The sequence below is a fragment of the Anser brachyrhynchus genome (assembly GCF_964034855.1).
Source record: "Anser brachyrhynchus genome assembly, chromosome: 9".
NCBI lineage: Eukaryota > Metazoa > Chordata > Aves > Anseriformes > Anatidae > Anser > Anser brachyrhynchus.
This window is the reverse complement of record NC_137703.1, coordinates 5268858-5293972: the sequence shown is the minus strand read 5'-3', so window position 1 is coordinate 5293972 and position 25115 is coordinate 5268858. Positions and strand designations below refer to the sequence as shown.

The following is a 25115-nucleotide window of genomic DNA, read 5'->3' as shown; positions in this document are numbered from 1 at the left end:
ATTTCACTTACCCTTGTGCAAAGATCATTTGAATTTGTACCCTCGTGTTCTCCAATTTCCATCCAACTCCTTTGCTCCCCAGTGAAATCCCATCAGAAAGGTCAGAGAGAAGACAGGGAACGGCAGAAATCCACCCACCCCTTTCTGCCCAGGCACCTGGCAGAAATGTTCCTAGCAGAGTCAGGAGGTGACAGTTGCTTCAGAAAGCTTGCACTTGTTCAGAATTCATTGAAAATGGATGGATGAGGGCAGGCAGGCAGAGGATAGGGCTGGTTATCTCAGTGGGCAGGGCAGGAGGTCAGGGGACATCACCTCTTAGGGCTTGGTGTTGGTTCCAACCCATGAGAAACTACTGATGTTACCTCTCGAAACTAATGGCTTGTAACATAGTGATAACTTCCCCGTCAGAAGATAAAACAAGAATTTTCTTCCTCTAATCAGTCACACCTCCTTGTTTTGTTGTTTCCTTGTCAGCACTGTTCACCAGCGAGCTGCTCAGACAGGAGCAGGCCAAGCTGAACGAAGCCAGGAAGATCTCCGTGGTGAACGTGAACCCTACCAACATCCGCCCCCACAGTGACACCCCAGAGATAAGGAAGTACAAGAAGCGCTTCAACTCGGAGATACTCTGTGCTGCTTTGTGGGGTGAGCTCCTGGTCCCACTGTGCCCTCGGCAGAGCTTCTGGGGGCATGTGTCCCTGAGTCCCTTTGGTGTAAAAGTGATGCTCCTCGTCTGTGGGAATGCTGCCCTTAGTTGTGATTGTCATGGGGTGGTGGTGAAGAATGAGCTGGGGGTGCAGTCCTCTGGCGGGCAGCAGCTGTGGCTCCACGTGCCCGTTGCTCTCCCCGTTTCAGGTGTAAATCTGCTGGTGGGCACAGAAAATGGCCTGATGCTGCTGGACCGAAGCGGGCAAGGGAAGGTGTACAACCTCATCAACAGACGGCGGTTCCAACAGATGGACGTACTCGAGGGCCTGAACGTCCTTGTAACAATATCAGGTACACCTCTCAGCCCATCGTTAACTTCTCGTCCATATTCCCCAGTTGATACTCACAATTCAGCTGCATTCGCTGCTCCCCAGCGAGGCTGTAGGCAGAGCTGGGTGAGCAGAGCGCTGTTCCCAGGTTTCACTCTCCAAAGGGAGAGCCTTCCATGCCGGAGCTGAAAGGCTCATTTTGTGTAGCCATATCTGAGGTGTAAGAGCTGCGTTCCTGGCCCTGCTGTGCCTGGTTCTCTCTCTGTGAGCACCGATTTGTGCAAGCTGGGGTTTCCAGCCTGCAGTAAACAGCACCCAGATCGTACCGCATCAACCAGCAGTGTGGGAGACCAAGGCACAATCAAAAATACAAAACCAACTATATTGCTATTTCAACTTCCTTTCGAAAAGAACTTAAATTTTATCTTAGTGAGATATATTGGTGAAAATAAGCACTGAAATCTCAAGGTTTTCCATGCAAGCATGTTCTGCGCACCCATTGTGGCATACAGAGAGAGCAGGAGCCTGGGGCTGTCCCCAGGGCCGCGTGCCGCCCTGTTACTTCTTGCTGCCTCTTATGGCCGGGTTTCCTTTGCCAACAGGAAAGAAGAACAAGCTGCGCGTGTACTACCTGTCCTGGCTGAGAAACAGGATTTTACACAACGACCCCGAAGTTGAGAAGAAGCAGGGCTGGATCACGGTTGGGGACCTGGAAGGCTGCATCCACTACAAAGTTGGTGAGCGGCTGGGGCCACCGGCTTCAGTGGGAAAATGTCTGGAGGCATTTTCTGTGTCCACTGCAGCTGTGAAACAAGCATCTGGGTGGTTTGCTCTCGCACTGAGATGGTGCGTTGTGTCCATAGCTCTGAGTCTGGAGAGGGTGATGCTAACTGGACTGCAGAGGGCTGGTTGCCTGCTCCACAGCACTGGACATTGGGAGTTCTTCTGTTGTAGCCGATGTGATAAAATGGCTTGTTGTTAAAAATCTTCCAGTTTATCTGATCAGTCACATACTGCGTATGTTACAGGCAAAAGATACTTGGAGTCTTTGGAGATTTTATTCTATAGTCTTAGATCTGATCTGATGATTCCTCTTAAAAGTATGGGCAGACCACAGCCACAAATAATTTTGATATTAATCTATATGTGTTAGGTGGATACTTTACCACATGGGAACCAACAGAGAGAGAGCCTTAGAAGCTGTTTCTAGAGATAAATTCTTCAGTCTCAAAGCAAAAGTCAATGATTTAAACTTTGGTTTTATTTTAATTTTAGTGAAATATGAAAGAATCAAGTTCTTGGTGATTGCCTTAAAGAATGCTGTAGAGATCTATGCTTGGGCTCCTAAACCATATCACAAGTTTATGGCATTTAAGGTACGTTTATCTGGTTACCAAAATACACTCTGTAGTTGCAAATACTCGAGATTTCTGTACTATGCAGAACAGAAAAGTGTCTTGCGTATGTAGTCCTCGGGGACCTGGGACCTGGGTGCAGTCTCCTGAGGGCCGATGAAGAGAAGCACCTGCAGCGATTCCTGACAGACTTGCTGCGAGGTGCCAGGCCTTTCAGATCTCAAGGACGCAAACAAAAGCACTCCTCAGAAATGTTATCATCATTGTACTTCCCCTGGCAGAGAGTTCTGAAACTCGTGGCTGAAGAGATGTGATACACACCGTTTATGGCTAACAATTAGGCATTAATTCTAGCTTTTCCTGGGAGGCTTCACAGGGGAAGTTTGCAGAAAGCTTGCCAAATGTCCTTGAGTAAAATTAAGTTGGGGTTTTGGGTTGCTTTTCTTTTGTGTTTGTTTGCTTGCTTTAACTTCTGACTAATTTTCCACGTGTAATGTGAAAACGGGCTGGCATTATTTTCCATTTTTATTTTGCAAGGTCCTCTCCCCTTCTGCAATGTGGATTCTGTTTCAAGATAGAAATTCCAGGAGAATGACCCACTCTTTCTCTCCCTCTCTCTTTCTCTCCCTTTTCATCTACCTCAGTTTCCTTCAGTGAGACCTTTCTCCTACATAACCTGCCAACGGGTATTTTGTACTTAGTTCTTTAAAGCACTTTTCCTTCTAAGCTCTGCGCAGCAGCAAGTCACAAGGGGCAGTGCCTTCTGGAGACTTTCATGCTGAGTAATCTCATTTTGCATCCTTCCAGCACAAATGGGCTTATTCAGTATTAGGTCACATTTGCTTTCTCTGAACAGAAGCCAGAATAAATGGGCTCGGTGATACGAAGAGCTCAGCAGCAGTTAAGCAGCCTGGGATCCAGCCTCCATGGCTGCAGCTAGGATGCTGGTTAGCGCTCCTGCTGCTGCTTTTCCAGTCTGGGGGCTGAACTTTGCCTTGTAGGCAGGGATCTGTTGGGATAGCAGGAAATGGCACTCGCTAATTTTCCCTGTCAGGAGTCAGAGGGGTACTTGTGCAGGGAGCAATTCACCCTTTTCTCTCCCTGTGGGTTTTTCACCCTCCTGTTGAAGACCTAAGCCATGGAAGGACGTACTCTGTCCCAGCTCGGTCCATGCCAGGGAGCTGATCCCAGCGTGTACCCAGCAGGTTAGCTTTAACAGGATAAAGGACGTTTAATTTTACTTGTTCTAGCTGCCCAAACTGGAGCGGTGATACCCACCGAGAGGGGAGGTGGGTGCTCACAGCCGTTTGCAGACTTTGCTCGTTAAGCTGAGCAGCACCAGAACTGGGGGGGTCCCTGCATGCTGGCTGAGCTGCATGCTGATGTAAAACTGCGTCTCTGTCGCCTTCCTTCGGAGACCAAACTGTTGGGCTGGCCTCGTGCTCCTGGGGAAAAGCTGTGCTTGGCGAGGGTGAGCACCTACCTGCTCGGATGGCTGGAGTGAGTGGGTAATACCCCTGACGTGTATGACGTAGGAACAGAGGCAGGAATATAAATAATGACATGTTTAATAGGAAACACGTTCAAACAAATACGATTTCAAAACTGTACCAGTCTGCTGTAGGAATTCGTTGGTTTTCCGTGATACTCACTGAAAGGATTATAAAAGTCTTTTGCAGATCTCCAGCACAAACCGTTGCTTGTCGATCTCACTGTAGAAGAGGGTCAGAGACTCAAGGTTATCTTTGGATCACACACTGGTTTCCATGTGATTGATGTAGATTCTGGGAACTCTTATGATATCTATATACCATCTCACGTGAGTACATGGGGGAGTGCTGCTGCATGACTAACGCAGGTCACCAGCAAGGTTTGGCCGGGCTTTCGGTGTCTCAGAAATGCTGACCAGTCAGGGGACATCCTGCCGTGGGTATGACATTCTCCAGTGCCATCCTCACTGATAACTTGCTTAAAGAGGACGCAGAGGTATCACCTACTTATGTCCATTATTCACACAGGCCACTGCTGTCCTTGTGCCCAAGCAGTCAGGTGTAAGGTTGCCAGGTCTCACAGAAAGGAGAATCTGTCCTTAGGCTGCGTGGAGCAGTAGAGGAGCTCTTTGTAGGGCGAGATGCCATGAAACCCAAGTTCTTGGTTACTGGACAGCACAGACCCACCAAGGACTGGATGCCCAGTGCACTGTCCCCTGCATGGTGTAGCAGGTGTGCACACCAGCACTCCTTCCTGCTGAGGCAGTGAGTTTGCCCAAGCAAGGGTTGCAGGATTAGGGTAGCCCAAATCTCAGTAAGATTGTAGGTTGAAGTCCCCGACTCCCAGGCAGCGCAGACTCACCACAGGTTCTCTCTCAGGCCCATTAGGCTATTTCAAGAAAGAACCAGTGCTACAAAAGATACTGTAGATAAGGATTCTCTTGTTGGCTTATTTAAGCTCCATCCATGCTGTTGTACCAACCGGCATGAGAAAGTGGCCTAGGAGAAATGGTGTTATTAATCGAGTCCAGGAACTGCTGAGTAGAGCAATAGAGCTTCTGCAAGAGCTGGCAAGAAACCTAGGAGAAATACGGGGGCAGTTTGGGACGGTTTTGTTTTCTTACCCATGGAAGGTCAGATGGGGGTGGAAAGTTACTGTTACTACCCTCAGGAAAGGGGAATATTTCCTCCCTAGAGCTACCTGTAAAATTCTGGGTTTATTTGCCTTAATTTGAATAGAAGATGGATTCATCAGCCAACAGTTGCTGATTTGTGTTACTGCCAAGTGTCAGCCGTCATTCTTGGGGGCGTATATGTTGTGATCTCTCTATAATTGCTGAACCTGTTTATCCTTGATGTCTAAGACAGCTTTGATGGTAGGGTAAACATGACAGTTTATTCCCCTTCAAGCTTATCTCTAAAAGCTGATGCCTGTTTGTTGAACGGAGTGAGGGTTTGTTCTTGGTGTGGTTTTGGGTTTTGTTTTTCTAAGGCTCTGCTCCCTTCCCCCTACCACTTTCTCCATTCAATGTAATTCTGACCCGTAGGGTTTATTTTAACTGCAGATTCAGGGCAATATTACTCCTCACGCCATTGTCATCCTGCCTAAAACAGACGGGATGGAGATGCTTGTGTGCTACGAGGATGAAGGCGTGTATGTGAACACCTATGGACGGATAACTAAAGATGTGGTGCTCCAGTGGGGAGAGATGCCTACTTCTGTGGGTAGGTCAACCCTTCCTCTTCACCTTCATAAAACACATACGATGTAAGATGCGGAGTCAAGGATGCTGAGTTAGAGTCATTTGGGATTTTGTTTATCAAAGGAGATTTCTCTCAGCCAGTTAAGAGGTGCACTTGCTAAATTCCTACAGTTTGGTCCTGCACAGAAAAAGCAGGCGACTTCTTGAAGATTTTCGCTGTGTTTTATTGTAAGTATAAGCTGTTACATTGGTGGGATGCTGTGTTGACTGGAAGAGGTGCTGGGTGCAGAGCCATGAGAGCCTGAGTTGCCCTTCTGGCTGTGCTACTGCTGAGCTCCACAGACTGTGCAGGCAGGTCACTGTCCAGCTTCTCTCCTGCAGAAAGCAGAAGTGTAACATCTTCTCTTTAAAGCACTCAGCGACTTCTGGATTAAAAGTGCTACTTAAAGGCTATTTAGCAGAGCTCTGTGATTCATCTGCGTAGACTTTGAGTAACAGCTGATGAGAGTTTTTCTGCCCATCGTGTAATATTTAGCTTAACACCCGTTGTAACATCTGCCAAACGCTTCCTTTTGACAGCCTACATTCATTCCAATCAAATAATGGGCTGGGGAGAGAAAGCTATTGAAATCCGGTCAGTGGAGACAGGACATTTGGATGGAGTATTTATGCACAAGCGAGCTCAAAGGTTAAAGTTTCTATGTGAAAGAAATGATAAGGTAAGTCCACTTCAAAGCTTGTATCCGTGCTTTAAGCTACAACCAACTACTTTTAGACTTCGGGTCTAGTTTATCTTGGGGTTAATAAGTAATTAAGCTGAAGGTCCTGTTTAATAAACAGTACCCATAAACCCAGTCCCAATTAATTCTCTTCAGTGGATGTGGATCTCAGCCTGTGGTGGGAATCAGCAAGAATCAACAAGAACTCTTCCACCTCTAACTGAGGTCTCCGTTGACTTGGCTTGAATTTCTTTCAAGTGTTGCATCAGAACATTAATTGTTGAGGCCACCAAATAAACTGCAAAAGTTGAGAAATGGTAGTGCTAAGGTTGTGTAAGTAACCCTAATTTGAACTTGGGTGTAGAGACATCGTGATGCATTTTTAGTTCTGTGATGATAAGCTGTTTTCTCCATGGACCCCCATCTTTTTGTATGAACAACGTTGATAAATATTGTTCTGGAGGGGCACCAGAGCTGCATGTCAAGTTGCATGGTTGTGCAGATTACCCTTGGCTTGGGTGTTGCTGAAGGAGGAAGGTGTGCAGGGAATGAGGGAAGAAGAAATGCCTGAAGGAAAAAGAGTATCTCGTGGAAGAGGTGGTTGAATGCTGAGATCTGGTTTCTGCAGTGATTTCTGCTGGTGGTATTTCCTCACGTCACAAGATTTCACCAAGATAAACCAGGGCCATGGAGCAGGGAATTCTTCTGTAAAAAGCACAAGCACGGAACACGTGAAGAAAGTGATTGCTGTGTCGCCAGAGCAGGGTTTAATAACATGCAATAAACAAGATTTGAGGCCGCAATTAGTTTATTTAATTGGCCTACCTGTTGCGTGAAGTTATATTGGAACTCTGTGGAAAAAGTGTATCCTTATCTTTTAATTGAAGTATATCGTGCAAAGTTGTCCACGAAGCTGAATTTTAGTTGTGTCCAAATATCTTTAGTTTTTTTCTTTTCCCCTTAACTTTTGAGAACTTGACTCTGTAGGTTTTATATTGGTTATTTAAATTGGTCTTTTTCTGTTTTGTTCCTATTGATTTTTTCCTTTTTTAAGAACACTTTGGGGAAAAAAAAGCACCTACATTTCTCTAAAATACTGTAACCAGCTGATCACTAGTGCATTTGAAATGCTTAAAACAGACGTTTCTCTTTCTGGGCAAGTGGCTAATAATGAAAGTCTTGCGAAGACTGAATGATTTTTTTGTTTTCAAAAAGGACTAAGTCTTCAGATACTTCAGCTGCAGCAGCTGAAGAAGTGTCCCCTTAAAATACTTGCAAATTACTTATTTTTTAAGACTTCCACTGTGGTCAAATGTTGGTGGATCCAGACAGAAGCACCAAAAGGCATATTTTCATAGACAGCCCTGATAGCTTTCTGTGCCTTGAAAATACTGAAGGAAAGGTTGAGTTTTCCCTGACGTAGCATTCAGAAGTAGCTGAAGTAATGTAACTAACTTCTGCAAAGAAGAACGTTTCAAACCCAGGCAGATAACTACCGTGCAGAGTATTGACCCAAATGGTTAACGTTTAGCAGGATATAAAGCCCTGGAAGCAGTCATATTAATGTTGCATAATAAATGATGCCATGGCAGTGCTATGTGATAAACTTGGTATTTTTAAGGCTTTCCAAACCTTGCTCTCTGCAGTGGTGATAGCGAGGGAGGTTTTATTGCGGTGTTTACTAATAAGCAGTTGGGATTTGAGCCGAGCCTTGCTTGGGCTCGCTGGGCTGGCTCCTTCCTGGGCCGCGCTGCTTTCGCTGGCAGCCGCTTCCCCGGGCTGGGCTCCACGCACAACGAGCGCCCCTCGGGTCCGGCGGCTCCCACATCTCTGCCCACATTTCTGCTGTCATCTGGAGAAAACAGCAGAGAGTTGGGTTTGGATGGAGCAGACTGCATGGGCTGTGGCTCAGCTCTTGCTTTCCTTGTTCACAAGACAATTAATAAACTCCTTTTGTACCCTAATAAAAATTACCAGTATTTAATACAGGGCGTTTTTGTCTCCAACCAGGTATTTTTCGCGTCGGTGAGATCCGGAGGAAGCAGCCAAGTGTTTTTCATGACCCTCAACAGAAACTCCATGATGAACTGGTAACAGAGGAGCACTTGGCACTTACCTCCGTGGCATTATTTCTAATTTAAAGGACATTAAACACGTGGACTAACACTGTAGAGGCTGATGCGGAGGGCCCTGAGGATCACCGCTCCCCACGCTCCCCCCGCCGGCGCAGCGCTGCCCCAGGGAGCGGCTCTGGGGGGCTCGGGCACGCGCGGCAGGGACGGGCGCTCGCGCTTGGAATAGGGAAACCGCCTCCCGAGGTCTCCTGATTACGCTGTGTTATAGTGGGTTATGAGTTTTCTTCTTCTTTTTTTTTTTTTTTAATTTTACTTTTTCTTTGTCCCCTACTTTGTAAGAACGGGGAAAGAAACAAGTGTCAAAAAGTCTGTTTTTAATTCTGTCTGCCTGCTAGCATCAAATATATAGTATGTTGTAAAGTTACCAATTAAATCTGGTGAGAGACAGCACAATAAATGTACCTTTTATCTTTGTGATGAAGGCCATAACCGTATAGCTGGGTAATTTTAGAAGTCTTTTGCCTTCACCAACATTTACATGTTGCTTTTGGCAGCAACGGCTTAACGGATTTTTAAAGAAGAGAAAAATAATAGTTTTTTTTCCCCTCTTTTGGGAAATGGATTTTAAATGGCTAAGCTACTAGCCTTAGACTAATAAAAATCAGCTACCATTTTTGTCAAGTCTGTCAATCCATATTTCTATATGGATCTTCACCCAGTGCTGTGTCGTGATAGGGACAGTGGTGCCGTTTGCTGTTGCTCCGGATGCTGGCGGGAGAGGACGGCCGCCCGCCGCGGGGGCTCGCCTGCGGGCACCGGGACGGGGATGGAGGGGACCGGGCGCCGCGGGGGGGCCGCGGCCGCAGACGGCTCCCGGGGTGCCGCGGGCACCGGACCCGATGCCGAAGGCGTCGCGAGCTGCGGGTGCTCGTCCCTGGAGGCGACAGGGACGAACCGAGCCGCCCACCCTGCGCGTCGCTGCATTGGGCTTGTAAAGAGCTTAAACCTATATATATGTGTGTGGTTTCTTCGGCCAAGGGTCTGAATCTATACTCGTTTTCTGCCCCCTCCGCTCCCTACGAATTACCCAACATACAGTGGAAGACAACATCTGTGCCGAAATGTGTGTGTGTTTAGTTCAGGTTGAATCGTGTCCTTATAAACTCTGCTCAGTTGATTTACATTTTCAGTGCGTATCTGGGGTTTTCTTTCTCAGTAGCTGCAAGCATGGCCGCCTGTGGTATTGGGGTGTCGCATAACAAGGTCTGTGTTGCTGGTTTTTAACCTACCTCGTTTTGTTTTTGGTTTTGTTCTCTTTTTTTTTTTTTTGGTTGGGTTTTTTTGTTTTGTTTCGTTTTGTTGTTTTGCTGTTGATCACAGCACTGTTACCTCCAGCGACATATAGAGAGCTTAACTGGTAATCTTGGTGTACTCAGTAACGATGGCTTTATTAAAAAATGATTAAATCAACAGGACCTGGTCAAACTCGAATCTTTATCCAGGGCAAAAGCGTTTGCTTGCCGGGGGGGTGCAGCGGCGGGGACGGGACAGGTCGGGACGGGACAGGACGCCCGCAGCCGCGCGGGCAGCACGGCACGGCTCGGTGTGGACGTCGTCCTGGCGGGGGCAGCCTCCGGGGCAGCCTCGTGGGCACCGGGCACCCTCCTGCTGCCGGCCATGTGCCTCTGGTCCAGCGCAGCCCCACGAGCTGCAGTGACGGCCCTAATACCGCGGTGCTGGAACTAACCCCGTCGCAGACACTGATTGCCACCAGCTCTTTGTATTTTCACTGTGGTCGCTACCTTAAACCAGAGGGGTTTATTAAATTATGTCGCGAACTGATAACTCTCCTTTCCTCTTTATTTTGCTCTCCTCCTTGATGTGACTGGTTCAGAATACACGGCTTTAAATTATTTTTTTTTAATTGTGGGGTTTTGAGTACAGTTATGAAATAAAAAGGAATCGTTGTGTTTAAACATACAGTAGTTGGTGAATGTATTTTTTTGAAACCATGGAGTCACTTGAAACAGTCATAAGAAGCCAATATTAACACGGTCTTGTTTACACTGTGTACATGGACATAACAGATCAAAAGCGTTTCTGGTGCCAACTACAATAAAGCACGAACCTTCAACACGAAGCCATGCCTTTTAGATTTCTGTGAACAACAAGCGGGGTGTTAGCTGGTAGCAAGTCACCGGGCTCCAGTGGCTTCTCAGGGCTCTGAGCAGCGGTGCTGCTTTCCTGGAGGGGCTCAGGAAGCAGCGTTTTGGGGCAGGATGAGTACACAGGGGCCGGCGCATCCCGGAATAATGAGAAATAAAGTCTGTGCAATGTGAGATGCATTTGAGCCTGTTGCAGGTTTAAAGCGTTTCCAAACCTGTGTCAGAGCACAAAACAAGGCACGTTTCTCATTGCGAGGTGGTTTGGGGGTTGATATCACGCATGTGGGGACGGAAAGGGAACGCTCGAGGTGGCCCTAAACGTGCCCCTGGAGCCGGGCTGGTGGCTGGCTGAGGTTGTGGGGCTGCAGTTCTTGGGCTCAGCCCTGGCCTCTCGGCCCCGTGCAGCTGGTGCAGCGATTTGGGCACCGAGGCTGCGTAACGGGGGCAGCGCGAGCATGGCGAGGCCGGCAGGAGGCACCGTGCGGGCAGCACTCGCTGCCTCACTGCGAGACCCGGCAGAGTTTTGTTGGTTCAGAAATGAGGTGGCTGCTCAGGGAGCAGGATGCTGCCGCCACCGCTGCCACATCCCGGAGGTGTCTGCTGGCTGCCCACGTCCCCCTGCGGTGCTCTGACACTCCTCCACCTCCAGACCCAGCCCAAGCGCTCGCCTTGCAAACTGCCACAGCCGCAGGTGATGTTATCTGGATGTGCCTGAAATCCTCCAGCGCGTAACGCTCTTGTGCAAACCTCCGGTGCGCTTCTCCCCATCGTGCTTTTATCTGGAAATCCACAGCCTTAGGAGCTGCGTCTTCCTGGTTTATTTTTTCTGCTTTGTTTGGTTTGCTTTTCACGTGAAAGCTGCCTCGGAATAAGCCAAAGACCACAGCAAGGGTGCGTCGGCCACCCCAGCCTCAGAGAAAGCCTCGCTGTCCGTGCTCTGAATTGCTTTCACTGATGTGAGAGCACGCTCAGCTGTTCAGCCTGACACAAACTTTAACCCAGGGCTTTTATCACATCCCATCGTGTTTGGCAGCACCACTAATTACAGTAGGCACGACATAGTAGGCAGCGGGGACGACGAAGTGGCGTGTTATCAGACGTGGTTCTTGCACCTTATTAATAAGCAATGCGCTGAGCAGCGGTGGGAGTGCTGCTGTTGGCGAATAACGCTGAGTGTGCCCAGCGTGCTGCGAGCGGACACACGAGCTTTTATCTGTGCATTTCGCGGGCCCAGTGCCCTCGTTCTCCGGCATCAGCCGACGCCGTTACTTCAGCGCTCGGAGGTGCAGCTCGTTTTCCTCCTGCTCCTGCAGCTCCTGGGGCCGCCTTTCTTCCAGCACGGGCGGGCTGGGCTCGGGCACCTTGCGCCGGTAGCGGGAGCGCTGTGCGCCGGCAGGCGCTGAGCTGACAGCCCCGTGGGTTTGTGCGCTGCCCTGGGCTTTACACACCGGCCCCGGGTCTACACACCAGCTCTGGATTTATACAACAGCCCTGGGTTTACACACTGGCCCTGGGTTTGCACACCAACCAACCTTTCCCACCTGCAAGCCAGCCTTGAGCTGCCCTCTGCTAACCTGCGCAAGGCGACACGGCCACATCCAGAGCCCAGTTCAGAAAAACACACGAGCTGGGCTGTGACAGTGTCACCAGGAGCTAAACACGAGCGTTAATGGATTTAATTAAAGCTTTGCCCAGGGGCAAGTCTCTGGCAGCGTGCACCACAGCGCTGGGTACCCCAGCACCGCCCCGCTCTCTTTTTTTTGGTGTTTCCTGTCATCCACACCCCACCGGTGACCCTATCGCTTTCCTCACCTCACGCACCCCAAGCAGGGACGTGGGAGGGGGCTCAGCCCTGCAGTTTCCCGGGTCCCACAAAAGCTCGGCCCCTGCAGCCGGTGGGGCTGCGATCAATGCGCACAGGAATGCAGCGAACACTTTGCCCCGGGTTAAAGTTTTACTCTGAGACCAGAGCAAAGATTAGTGGTCTTTTTCTCCTCGTTTTTTTTTTTTTTTTTTTTCCTCTTCCTCCGTAGAAGGTGCATGTAGCGCCCATGTGAAGGCTGCCTGAGCGCCGTCGGTGACTCACTCGCCTTTCCTTGGCTGGCAGCTTCGAAAGCTCACCTGGGAGGCAGTGGAATTAATCACCTCCGGGGCTGAGTCAGGCCTTGGCGTGCCTCCGCTGGATGCTGCATCCATTGCCAGCGGATGATGGCAGTGCCCGCGCCCGAGACCAGCTCAGACCAGATTTTTGCATCGACGTGCAAAGTTCGGCAAGTGCCCGCGGCGGGGCGGCGATACCCGACAGCATCGGCAGCACGGCGCACGAAAAGGGATGGCGTTGTGATGGTTTCTGGGCCGCTTTGCTGTGTTGTGTCCCCGTGCACGCCTACGGCGCTCTCCTTCCCCGGCTGCCCGGGTGTACGGCTGCGCACCAGCAGGGCACGGCGGTGGCTGCAGGTCGGTGCCTGCGGAGAGAGACCCGCACGCATCTGGGTTTGCGTATCCTCTGTGTGCACGTTATGCACGCACACAAAGCTATTTCAGAGCAGGTGCCAAGTGATGTTTAAATAAAGCACTCGTTTTCTAGCATCTTTGCCACACGTGCTGGAAAGGTTCCTTCTGGCTAAAGTTCAGCGAGGAGTTTGGGGGTTCGGCAAACGAATCCCCCGTGGAAGCCAAGACGGGTGCAGCACACCCAGAGCCCGGCTGCGGCACGTCCCCAAGCCCCCCGCACGTCACATCCCGGTGCCGCGGGGACGGCCAGAAATCAAAACTCAGCCTGCCGGCTGGATTTCCCAGGTCTCACCCCCTGTCTTCGGCGGGTGTCCCGTTCTTTCCTTTGTCCCCCCCCAAAATTTCAGGGGATTGGCAGTGACGGCTCTGGGCTGGTCAGACGGAGGATATAAGTGTTGGGAAGACGGGTTTCTCATTAACCCCGGAGGTGATATAGCCCCATCTCCCGCGGCACAAACCGCTTTGCTGCTCCCGCTGTCCCTCCTCCTGCACCGAGCCCTCGCCCCGCTCCGCAGCCCAGGACAGAGCCGGGAGGGCAGCGGAGGAGCCGAGGGATGGACAAGAAAAGCAAAATGCAAGCAGAGAAGGTAACCACAGCTCAGCACCGTCTGTGCACTGGAATTTCTGAGGGAAACCAGCACCCGGGGGTGGTATTTATTGCCCGCTAAGACCAAAACCAACAAAATTTTCCCCCTTAGTTATCTGGCCTGTGATGTTTGTGTACAGAGCAGGGGCAAAGGGGCCAAGGGATTATTTTCTGTTATTTTTAAGAACTTTGTCACCTTACGGGATAATTTCAACCGCGACGGAGGGAGAAGGTATTTGAAATGGGACTGCTGAAGAACAAAGTCTTGGCTGTTTTTTTTCCTAGCTGCTCTGCTCCAGCAGCGCTGCTGTGCCCCTTCCTGCTGCCGGCCCCCAGAAAGCCCCCAGGGACCAGCAGGGCGGTGGGCACGGGTCGCTGTATGTGGGGCAGCACCGCGTCCTGCCTGCCCCTGCGGCTTTCCCTTCTCTTTGGGAGCCAGCTGGAGTGACCCCGAGGGCTCACCGGGATCCCGGGGGGGGTCCTGGGGCAGGGCAGGGGCTGAGGCTGTTCTCTGCTCCCTCGGCAGCACCTCACGGGAACGCTGGTCCTCTCCGTCTTCACCGCGGTGCTGGGCTTCTTCCAGTACGGCTACAGCCTGGGCGTCATCAACGCGCCCCAGAAGGTAAGCGCCGAGCCTGGCTGCAGGGCTGGGGGCCTGGGGAGCCCCAGGGTGTCACGAAAACACCCCAAAACACAGCCGGGGGGGGTTATAGACGTGAGCCGACGGCGTTTTTCCTCTTTGCAGGTGATAGAAGCCCACTACGCGCGCGTGCTGGGCATCGTCCCCCTGGACAGGCAGGCCACCAACGCCTCCGGGGAGGACGGCGCCATCCCCAGCACCATCCCCAGCACCATCCCCAGCACTGTCCCCGGCACCGTCCCCGGCACAGAGGCTGGGGGCAGCGCCGAGGGGACGCTCGCGCCCCCCGAGGACCTCGCCGCCTCCCCGCACGTCCTCACCATGTACTGGTCCCTCTCCGTGTCCGTGTTCGCCATCGGCGGCATGGTCTCCTCCTTCACCGTGGGCTGGATCGGCGACCGGCTGGGGAGGTGAGAAGCAGCCCACCCCCCCCTGGTTTGAGGCACAAAGGGCATTTTTCAACCCCAATTTTTCCTGCGTGCCGGCCACGAGGCTCCGGTTTGCCCTCTAAAAAGGAGGCTGCAGCATTGCCCCACGCACCTGAGGGGGTCTCCATGGGGCGCCGGGGGGTTGGAGGGCTGGGAGGCACCGGCTTCGTTTCCTCTGGTATTTATGGCTCTCTGTGAACGCAGAGCCCGGGGCTGGAAGTCGGCACCTGTCCTCCCTGCTCCCGAGCTCTCCCCAGGCAAGTTGCAGCACTCAAACCCCTCGCTAGGAATTTCAGACTTTAGGTAGAGTCGAAGCCTTTTTGTTTGTCTTTTTGTTTTTCTCCAAAAGATGGTTTCCTTCTTATAGAAATACCATTCGTATTATTCTTCCTAATACAATGAAAAAAACCCTCAAACCTCCAAAATACCGCTCCAAACACCCCAGAGCTCTGGCTTACTAAAACCCTAAATTACCGGTCAGATGTTTTATTGCAACGCTTAGCGCCCAGAGCAGAAATCAACGAGCTGCCTTTACCGGCTGCCTAATCCCACCCTTCTCTCTGTGGCAAAAAGCAAGAGGAAGGTATTCGGATAGGATTTGCCCCGGCCCTATAGCGTGCTTTAGGCACCCCGACTGCCCCCCTGCTGCGTGTTCCCGTTGTCCTTTCCCCGTTGGCGCCGGCCGTCCCGCTGGCTCTGCCTTCCTGCGGCGGTGCCGGCGGGCCGGGGGGCGCAGGGACGAGCGGTGCCGCCTCCTTGCAGGGTGAAGGCCATGCTGGTGGTGAACGTCCTCTCCATCGTGGGCAACCTCCTCATGGGGCTGGCCAAATTCGGGCCGTCGCACATCCTCATCATCGCCGGGAGAGCGATCACGGGGCTGTACTGCGGTGAGTGCCTGCAGGGCAGGCTGTGACGCGAGGGTTTCTCACCTTTTGTAGCTTTTTTTTTTTTTTTTTTTAATATTTTTTTGAGTTCACGAGGGGTTTGGCAGGTGGCACTTTGCCTCTTCGCCCCGTGCCCGTCCTCCTCAACCCGGGACGTTCCCCAGGAGCACCTGGGTCGGCTCGGTCGCAAAATCGGCTCGGTGTACCTCGCGCCAGAAGGGAGCTGGGAGCAGCGCCTTAATGTCAAGGCTGGGTCTTGGTGGTGGCTGTCGCGCAGCGTGCTGTTAGTCACGCTGTTTGAAAGGTTCCCCGGACAACAGCACTATCTACAGCTGGGCTGCACTTAGTACAGGAGCTCCGCGGGTAGGGAGGAGAAGATATCGCGCAGATAATAGGGGATTATATCGGAATTAGCTCAGAAATACAGCTCGCTATCGCTGTTGCTGGCGTGTAAAGGCAGTCCTGCACTCTGACGGGTCAAGGAAAGACGGGAGAGAGCTCTTTGCTCCGTAATAACTGCTCCCAGCAGATCTCTGCTCCATGCTGGGCTGCCTCTGTTCACGTGCACAGCCCTCCTGGCCCCGCGGCAGGCAGGCAGGGCGGGAGGTGGGCTGTGGGACGCGGGCTGTGGGACGCAGGCTCCGTCCTCCCTCCCGGTTCGGGGAGAGGTTTCTGCTGACCGTGGAGCTGCCATCCTGGGGTGGTGACGCCTCATGTGCTTCCTGCAGGACTCTCCTCCGGCCTCGTGCCCATGTACGTTAGCGAGGTCTCTCCCACCGCCCTCCGGGGAGCGCTGGGGACGCTGCATCAGCTGGCGATCGTCACGGGTATCCTCATCAGCCAGGTAAGGAGGAGAAGGCAGAGGAACAGTGAGGGTATTGCACGGGTTAGGGATACCCCAGCGATACGCAGGGGAACCTTTGAGAAATCTCTCATAATTTCACCCCAAAACTGAAGGCGAGTGAAGCTGTTTGCCCTAATGGGGTTAAACTGCAGCCCCGAGCCAGAGGTGCGGATCTTCTCATGAAACAACAAGTACATCTGTCCTCTGCTAGGAAACTTTGGTACACATCTGCCCAGAGTCAGGCTGGATCCTGAACCCGAGATCCCTGGTATTTGGGAGCTCAGAAATGGCTTTATCAGGGAAGCAGGACACCACCACGGCAGGTGTCCCCACCACGTGGCAGCACAGCACGTAAATGTGCCAGGGAACAACACCCCCAGAAAACGGCACAGCCACAAACCTCATCTAAGCTAACTTAGCCGAAGAGCGTGGCTTCCCAGTCTTTTCTGGAAAAACCTTGTGAAAAAGCTAGCAATGTAGGTCCTGCCTGCTGCTCTGGGGATGCAGAAATGGCTTTGCAAATAGTGGAAGGAAAAAGTTGGGCAGGCTTTGCTCGGGAAGCTCTCAGCTCCTCTCAAACCCGCCTCGATTATTCCAGGTGCTCGGGCTGGACTTCCTCCTCGGCAACGACGAGATGTGGCCCCTGCTCCTGGGGCTGTCCGGCGTGGCCGCCCTGCTGCAGTTCTTCCTGCTCCTGCTGTGCCCTGAGAGCCCCAGATACCTTTACATCAAACTGGGGAAGGTGGAGGAGGCCAAAAAGAGTAAGACACAACCTCTGGGCTTGTCTGGGGCTGTTTTCACGCCGTCCGTGGTATTAAACACCGAGGGGAGAGCCTGGCTGAGCACTCACAGGTGTCCCTGGGTGCAGCTGCTCCTTACCATGCTACTCCCCTCCACCCGAGGGGCTGCATCTAGCAGGTGCAGAGTTTTCTGTTTCCACACTTCTGTTGGAAATCCCCGTGACTGTAATCACACAGCAAACCCAGAGCGGTTCCTGCAGCAGCTCACACATCTCGCAGCGTGGCCGTGGCTGGTCCATAATAAATGGCTAATCTTTTTTTTCTCTTAAGGTCTGAAAAGGCTCAGAGGAAACTGTGACCCGATGAAAGAGATTGCCGAGATGGAGAAAGAAAAACAAGAAGCGGCGAGTGAGAAGAAAGTCTCCATCGGGCAGCTTTTCACCTCCTCGAAGTACCGGCAGGCTGTCATCGTGGCGCTGATGGTCCAGATATCCCAGCAGTTCTCAGGAATCAATGCGGTGAGCATCCCAAACCCATTTATCTTTAAAGAAGTCCACATTTATCTCCCGTCCTTAACGTCCACAAGACAGGAATCGCCTTACTCTTTGAGAGGAGGGAGAGACCAGAGTCACTCCAACGTAGCAAGATCTTTTAAAATCCTTTTAAAGCTCAGTCCCATCAAGGTGTTTGCCTCCAGCACGTCGTGCTGGCGATCTGGCTTTCAAGATTAAACACAAGACCGCATGGAGGAAAAGTTTTAAATGTGCAAATGCCATAGTTCAGGAGGGGAATTTCAATGGGATTTTTAACTCCCCCATGTTTCTTTGAAAGTTTCAGCCTTAGTTATTGCACCGAACCCTTAAAATTTGAAAGATTGATTGCAATTAAATTGCTTCAAATCTCAGCCAAGCAAGAACAGTTCTTCCCTCGGGAGAACAAAAAGTTCCACCAGCCCTGTTACCTAATCCTTCGTCCTAATGTGTTTTGATAGATCTTTTACTACTCCACAAACATTTTCGAGAGAGCCGGAGTTGACCAACCCGTTTATGCAACCATTGGCGTTGGAGTGGTGAACACAGTCTTCACTGTTATCTCTGTAAGTAAATATTTCTGCCCTAGATTACAAAAAACGGGTGAGCAGCAATTTGATTTTGAAATATGATTTTTATCCCGGGGCTGGGGGGGGGGTCGCAGTTTTGCAGGGCCGACCCTGCACACCCTATGGGAAAATTCATTCCCTGGGCATTCCCTCATCTGGAAAATCAAGCCTTGACCCATGGCTCATTGCTGCCAAACAGCACTGCTGAATGCCTCGTGAATGAAAGCTGCATTGCCTTGCTCGGGGAAGCTCGGGTAGCTCAGTGCTGCCCCAAAACCAAAGTGCCTTCGAGACACATTCTGCGGGCCCGATCTCCCCGAGGAGCAGGCAGGGGCTGGAGTAAAGCCAGCAGCTCGCAATCTCTCTTATCTGTTTTCTTTCAATTTCTCATGCCTATGCACACAGCATCTGCATGATTGATATCTGAAGGTTATTCCACAGTAATAAAATAATAGAGCAATTCTCATCAGCTCTGGGCACTACTCTGTAGCAATAAAAGGGTGGCTCCAGTTTTCTTTGCCTTTCCCTCCACTTGTCTCTCTCTTGAGAGGATTAACACAATTCCAATCAGGAGATAATTATTTTTTAATGTGGCCATTAATATAGGAAGAGCAGGAAACGCCATTTCCCTCGTATTCCTAGAGAGCAGTAGGGAGCAAAGGACTTTTGCACACAGTGAAGTGGGACTAGATGCACTGTAGAAATACAGTCCTAAAGGATCTTAGCCCACCCTACAGACGGCATTGGGGTGAAACTTTAGAGAAAGTCCATTGCAGGTCCCATGCAGAGGAGAAACCATGAGTGGTTATGGTGAAACAAGGCACGGAGGCTGTGCAGCCGGAGGAGGGCTGCCTCCAGCTCTGGCGGTCTCCTGCAGTCCCAGATCCACCCTGGGGACATGTGCTGTTTGCTTCTTTTGGCCATAAGCACTTTAAAAATTACCTGCATCTGTCAATGAATGACAGACCCCGACCAAAAGGCAGAACCACTGACGGCCATGCAGGTCTTGGCAAGGGAAGAAGGGAGGTGGAGGCTCGCCCGCTGCAGTTTCACGAGTTGGCAGGATGATCTGCCTCCGGCAGTGAGACCATCCCCTGGGAGCATCTGCTGTAACTGCACAAAAAGGAGATGTCTGAGGTTGAGCTGATGGCCAAAGGTGTCCTTCAGAGTGGAGGGGAAGGAGCAGGCAGCCTCCTGATGTAGGGTATGTTAGGACAGGCCAGATTCCTTGTCCTTTGGAGCTACCTGCATCTCCCCATTGGGTGAAGTGATGGGTATAGATGCAGGGAAAAAAACAAGTCCATAGCCAGCAATACATGTGTAGGAGCAGTGGGCAGTCCTGAGAGCCTGGAAACCCTTAGCTCTGTGTATACAGGCTTTCACCTTGCCCTGGGCAGGGCGACTGCTCGGTCTGGCTCCCTACCAGCTACCAGCAGAGGTTCTGGAGCTCTGAAACCAGCACAAAGATCTGTACGTGAGCTAAAAGAGCAGGACTGCATGGTGGTGGTCGTAACAGGCTGTTTGCTGCTAACGGACCTGGTGGAAGCTCCTGAGAGCAGGGCTGCTGGAGGCTGACCGGCTGCGTGTGTTTCTCCAGGTGTTCCTGGTGGAGAAGGCGGGCAGGCGCTCCCTGTTCCTGGCTGGCCTGATGGGCATGCTGATGAGCGCCGTGGCCATGACGGTTGGACTCGCGCTCCTGGTAAGGCTCGCTCCTCACTTTATCTCTGTGGCTTGCAAACAAGAGAAGACAAACCAGCCCTCAAGGGGAAAGCTTTGAAGTTTCTTCTCATAGAAGCTTGGAAGACATTTGTCCTCAGAAGGGACAACATGGCTATAGCTGGAGCTGTCTCTGATGAGGGCAGTGCCTGGGGGCATCGCACTTTGTCCCCTGCAGTCCCACCACACACGCAGTCAGCAGGAGCACAAATGTTTATAGCCTCAATGACACATATCCCGCCCACACTTGACTGAATAGGGGGAAATTTCTGAAAAATAAACTTAATAAATTAGCAATAACTAATGAGAGTCGTGCTGGGGCCATAACACTGAGCGCATCCTCTTGCAGAGCCAGTTCGCCTGGATGAGCTACGTCAGCATGATCGCCATCTTCCTCTTCGTCATCTTCTTCGAGGTGGGGCCTGGGCCCATCCCCTGGTTTATCGTAGCCGAGCTGTTCAGCCAAGGCCCGCGCCCTGCCGCCATCGCCATCGCCGGCTTCTGCAACTGGGCCTGCAACTTCATCGTGGGGATGTGCTTCCAGTACATTGCGGTAAGAAACCTCGGTAAAATGGTACAAATACGTGCTGGGCATGAGTCTGCTGCTGGATGAGGGCCCAAGGGCAGGCTAGCGGGGTGTGCATGTGTCCCCCGGGTCTCCAAGTCCTCTGGGGTGGGGTGACAAGAAGCCACCCATGGTGCTGATGGCCGTGTCCCTGCTCTCACTTGCCCCACTGCAGGACCTGTGTGGACCGTACGTGTTTGTCATCTTCGCCGTCCTGCTTCTGGTCTTCCTCCTGTTTGCCTTCCTCAAAGTACCTGAGACGAAGGGGAAGTCGTTTGAGGAGATCGCGGCCGTGTTCCGCCGCAAGAAGCTCCCGGCCAAGTCCATGACCGAGCTGGAAGAGCTGCGAGGCGGCGAGGTGGCGTAGGCACGGCCACGCAGGCAGGAAGGAGGGACGGAGCCTGGGCTTCCTTCAGGCGCAGCGGGAAACGCTGGGCAAAAGTCTCACTTCACACAAACCTCGCAGGCGGCAGCCCGGGGGGACTTCTGACTGCTGCCGCCTGCACCCTCCAGCCACAGGTGCCAACCTGGCGCTTTGCTCTGAAACCATCGGCGCAGCTGGGCTCAGGAAGAGCCGGGGAAAGCATGGGAGGAACACGTTACACGTGCATCCCCACGCCCCGCCGCGTGCTGAGGCGATGGCCTTACTAACTGGGAAAGCACTGCATCGAGCAGGGCCCTCGCCCGGCTGGAACGAAGGGAAGAGGGGTGGGGTGATGCTGAAGTGTCGTGCCTTCACCTTTTCTTCTCATGTTTGCCGTTTCCTCCTGCCGAGTGAGCTGAAGCCTTGAGAAACCACCTGTGAGGCAGCGGTGCTGGCGGCACAGCGCCCACGGTGCTGAGGGACGCAGGCCCTGTGGGGCCGGGGCAGCCATGGCTGCTCTGGGCAGCCTGGGGCTGGGCCTCCCCTCCCTCGCTGCCCTCCTTCCCCACCCTCTGCACCCATCTTCCTGTCATAACGTACGGTGCTCAGGCCAACCGTAACCGCTAACGGGACCCCGAAGGGTAAATGGCTCCTGCCCCACTAACTGGGAGGTGCCCCCTGACGTGCCCCCTGCTTGGCACCACCGGGGTCTCGCTGGCTGGCTGTGCTTCACCAAAGACAGCGTGTGAGAGGGAGCTTGCTGTGTTCCTGTAGCCTTGTTCGTGCTCATTTTGCTTCTGTGTGAGAGAATTCTAGGTGACAAAAATCAAACTGTGAGGATTTTCCTTCCTTTTGGGGGGATATGTTGGAATCAGGGTAGAAGCCTGCTCTCTGCTCGAGCTTTTAAGGTTTGCACGTTCCCTGTTGTGATACCCGGCTACTTCCTAGCAAGCTCCTCAGGACAGACACCCAGTATTTATTTAAAGAGAAGGCACCAGCACTGCTGGGTCACCGTGGGCTCACAGCAACTGCGAGTGCCGTGGTGGCCATGGTGTAACAGAAGATCAAAGATGAAGAAAGGCATGAGAAGCGATGGGCCAAGGAAGACCACAGCTGGCCGCCATGGCTTTGGTTTCAGGCAAGAAGGTTCATGGGCCTGAACTTCCTTCCTGTGTATACCTTGCCCTCTTGGCATTAAGACCCTAAGGCAAGTTTTGGTTCCTTCTGAGCAACTGGAGTGCGGGCACGAGGTTCCCCTGGCCCAGCAGCTGGCCCTGTGTGCATACTGGAGCAAGGAGATTTCACCGGAGGCTTTCCTGGGATGCCTGCAATAACAGCAGTTTTCTATGTCTGTTACATAAAGGCGGCAATGAACAACATCTGTGGCATCTGTTGGCTTGTGGTGTTGTTTTTTTTCCCGTCCGTACATCCCAGCCGTATGTCCAGCTCCAGATGGGAGGTGTTTTGCTGGCAGGGTGCGTTTGCTCCACAGGCAGCAATTGCTGCGCAAGCCCTCTGCTGTTAAACACTGCTCTGCTTGCACGGAGCCTGGGGCAGCTTCACAGCTGGTGCTGTGCCTCTGCAGGGGGAGCCTGTGGGAGGGATGGGGCTCGAGGTGTGTTTGCCTCACCATTAGGGCAGGTGGAAGGGGCAGCAGCGGCAGGGAAGGCCCCACATGGCACCCACCACCCCCAAACGTCCCCGCTCAGCCCTCCTCAGCCTGCCAGTCCCTACAAGTAGAAGCAGCCTTCCTAGAGGGCAAACGGCTCAAGCCATGGCTGTACAGGTAGTTTGGTGTGAGAATGGCTGGCCAAACATGTTTTGGTACACTTCTGCTGAGCTTTGTCCTAATGCCTGAGGAGCACCAGTCAGCGATGAGTTGGATTCAGAACTAATAACCCAGCGGTGTGGGCTCATTAACTGAGCAACGCTCTGAGCCGGGCAGGCTGCGTTTTCCTGCGTATCACTAAATGAATGCCAGCAGAAAGCCTGATTTGCCTATTGTTATGTTGCACATACAGGCTTTCTCTCCTCATTTTAGCCTGCACTCTGAGCTTTTGGCTGAGGTACAGCCCAGACCGGGTAGCTTGCCACGGGAGCCTCAGCACTAGCAGGCACCACACGCCAGCAAGTTCCTCCCACCCAGCTGCTTTTCCATGGCCCGCTGCCGGTGTGCTGGTCCTCCTGCAGGCTAACGGGACGCTCCCTCGCTCGGTCGTGCTGAGTTTCAGCCACGAGGAAGGGAAACGAGTCTTCTTCCAGGCTGGAACCCCCACGGGGCATCCTCTCTCACCTTCTCAGGCCACAACTGGACAACGTGCCTTGGTGCATTTTGCTGTTCTCATTCATTCACCTGTATAGCCCCCTAGAGACAATGCTTTGCTCGACCTGGGATGTTTCAAATTAATTCTGCTAATGGTTGTGTTGTCCGTGGGGCAGGCAGCAGCCTGGGAGAGGGTGCACAGAGCTGGGTGCTGCTAAATGCTTCGGCAATCCCTGTCCTCACCAGGGCTGCTGGGGACGGATGAAGCTGATACACCGGCCTGAGCTGTCACACTGTGCTTTTACCATGCATGGCAATGCAGGGAAGGGTCAGAGGAGTTTGTTCAGTTCTGCAGCCGTGTCTACGTCTGTCTTGTCCCATCAGGCTGTAATTAGCATTTTATCTACCCTTGCTTACATGCGAGTTCCAGCTGAAACTTGCTCTGATGACACAGCTTGTTCAATCATTATTTTTATCTCTGTTACAGTTTTATTAAGCTGCTAATCATTAAGGTTTAAAAGACCAAATCATACTTATTAGCTAAATGGTCATTGCACTTTAGTTAACATGCAAAGTATGTTCCCATCCTGTAGTTAGCTAATAATGCAATATAATTAATAGCCCCTGAGAAAGCATCTTGTCAGCAAGAGCTTTGACAGTGTTTTCCTAATGTGCTAAGATGACAGCCATTAAGACTTTTCTGTTGTGTCAGATAAATGGCTAACAATATCTACTTTCCCACTCTCTAGGCGTAATTTAAAAATTAGTTTGACTTCCCTAATCCAATAAGCTCAGGACATTTGGCTCCATTAACACTTTCCACGCTAATTTATCACAGATTTTTCTGCCTCACTTCAGCTTGTTTTTCACCGCTGAGCAGAGGCACCCTCCCCCTGCTGAGCCGAACGGCTGAGGATGATGAAGCTGAACCAAGAGCTACATGTTCAGGGCACCGGGCTTTAGGGTCCGATGTATTTTCTGAGGTGCTCTGTGTCTTTCTCTTTTGCTGAGACCTATCGGTGCTGAGGAACCACGAGGCAGGACAGGAGGTCTGGCTCCAGCAGCACACGTAGAGATGAAATTTAATTTAAGTGCCGTGCTCGAGAGTTTCACTAAAGCACCGCTGGCAGGTTTTGCCCAGAGGCACCCGTGAGCAGCAGTGCTGGAAGAGAACTGTCCTCCCCCGCAGGATGGCAATAAATCCTGGCTGTAACTCAGCGGGTTTTAAATCTTACAGGCTGTAGGCATAACTACAGACCAGGCGTTTGTGCAGTGCCTTGCATTGCCCCCTTTACTCGCTCTGGGGACTACGCAATGCAGCAGGGCTCCCCGGTCATGGGTCGGCTATCCCGTGGCAGTGCTGCGTCAGCCGCGGGAGGAGGGAACAGCTGGACTTGCAGCGCCTTTTCCCCCTTCCTGGTGCAAGTTACAGCTGGTTCCAGCCAGCTCGGTGTCCCTGGCACTGTCACACCGCTCGGCTCTTATCTGCAGCGCGTGCCCGGGGTGATTCAGCCGGCGGCTGCACACACACACCTCGCCTGATCACACCGTGCAGCTGCGCTGGAAGCTGCACAAGTCAGGAGCGAGCACAGAGCGGGCAGAGGCACTGCTGCGGTAGTTTTTACGCATCCCACGGCCTGCAGCCCCTAATAGCTGTAGGAACCGTCTAGCATCCCAGAACCCTGTTCTCAAGGCCAATGCAAAGCGGGATGAGTCACTGGTTCGATCTTTGTAGGAAGCAGAAGGTGAACATGGGATTAAAGCCGTGCCTGGAGCAGAGCGGGATGCCTATGGCAAGGTCACTGCAGAGGCTCTTTCATCTGGTTCAGGCTGCACGGAGAGATTGTATTTAGGAACACAGAGGGGCTGCTGAGCCTGGCATCACCCTCTACAGGGGAGGATCATCAGTCCCCAGCCCCTTTTTTGTCCTCCTAGTGCCGGCTGCCCCCAGAAGCCAACATGAATCATCATCCCCAGCAGCCAGGACA

The 25115-nt window shown here is 52.2% G+C and overlaps 2 protein-coding genes across 7 annotated transcripts in view; both read left to right on the top strand.

The window, feature by feature from the left end:
• Positions 1 to 10456, top strand: part of TNIK (TRAF2 and NCK interacting kinase) — a 157182-nt gene extending 146726 nt beyond the window's left edge. For all 6 annotated transcript variants that reach the window (XM_080604216.1, XM_080604219.1, XM_080604217.1 and 3 more), the window contains 8 exons: positions 475 to 645; positions 856 to 999; positions 1580 to 1714; positions 2253 to 2353; positions 4002 to 4151; positions 5388 to 5547; positions 6105 to 6244; positions 8255 to 10456. In XM_080604216.1, coding sequence (XP_080460342.1) covers positions 475 to 645; positions 856 to 999; positions 1580 to 1714; positions 2253 to 2353; positions 4002 to 4151; positions 5388 to 5547; positions 6105 to 6244; positions 8255 to 8338 — 1085 coding nt within the window. In that variant the 3' untranslated portion in view covers positions 8339 to 10456. The remainder of the gene's footprint in view (positions 1 to 474; positions 646 to 855; positions 1000 to 1579; positions 1715 to 2252; positions 2354 to 4001; positions 4152 to 5387; positions 5548 to 6104; positions 6245 to 8254) is intronic.
• Positions 10457 to 12624: 2168 nt separating this feature from the next.
• SLC2A2 (solute carrier family 2 member 2) lies at positions 12625 to 22243 on the top strand. Its single transcript, XM_080604266.1, has 11 exons — positions 12625 to 13585; positions 14111 to 14206; positions 14330 to 14634; positions 15415 to 15539; positions 16265 to 16380; positions 16979 to 17141; positions 17451 to 17638; positions 18112 to 18216; positions 19817 to 19918; positions 20285 to 20488; positions 20676 to 22243. Exons 1-11 carry the CDS (start codon positions 13553 to 13555, stop codon positions 20865 to 20867), a joined length of 1629 nt encoding a protein of 542 aa, XP_080460392.1. The 5' UTR covers positions 12625 to 13552; the 3' UTR covers positions 20868 to 22243.
• Positions 22244 to 25115: the final 2872 nt, after the last annotated feature.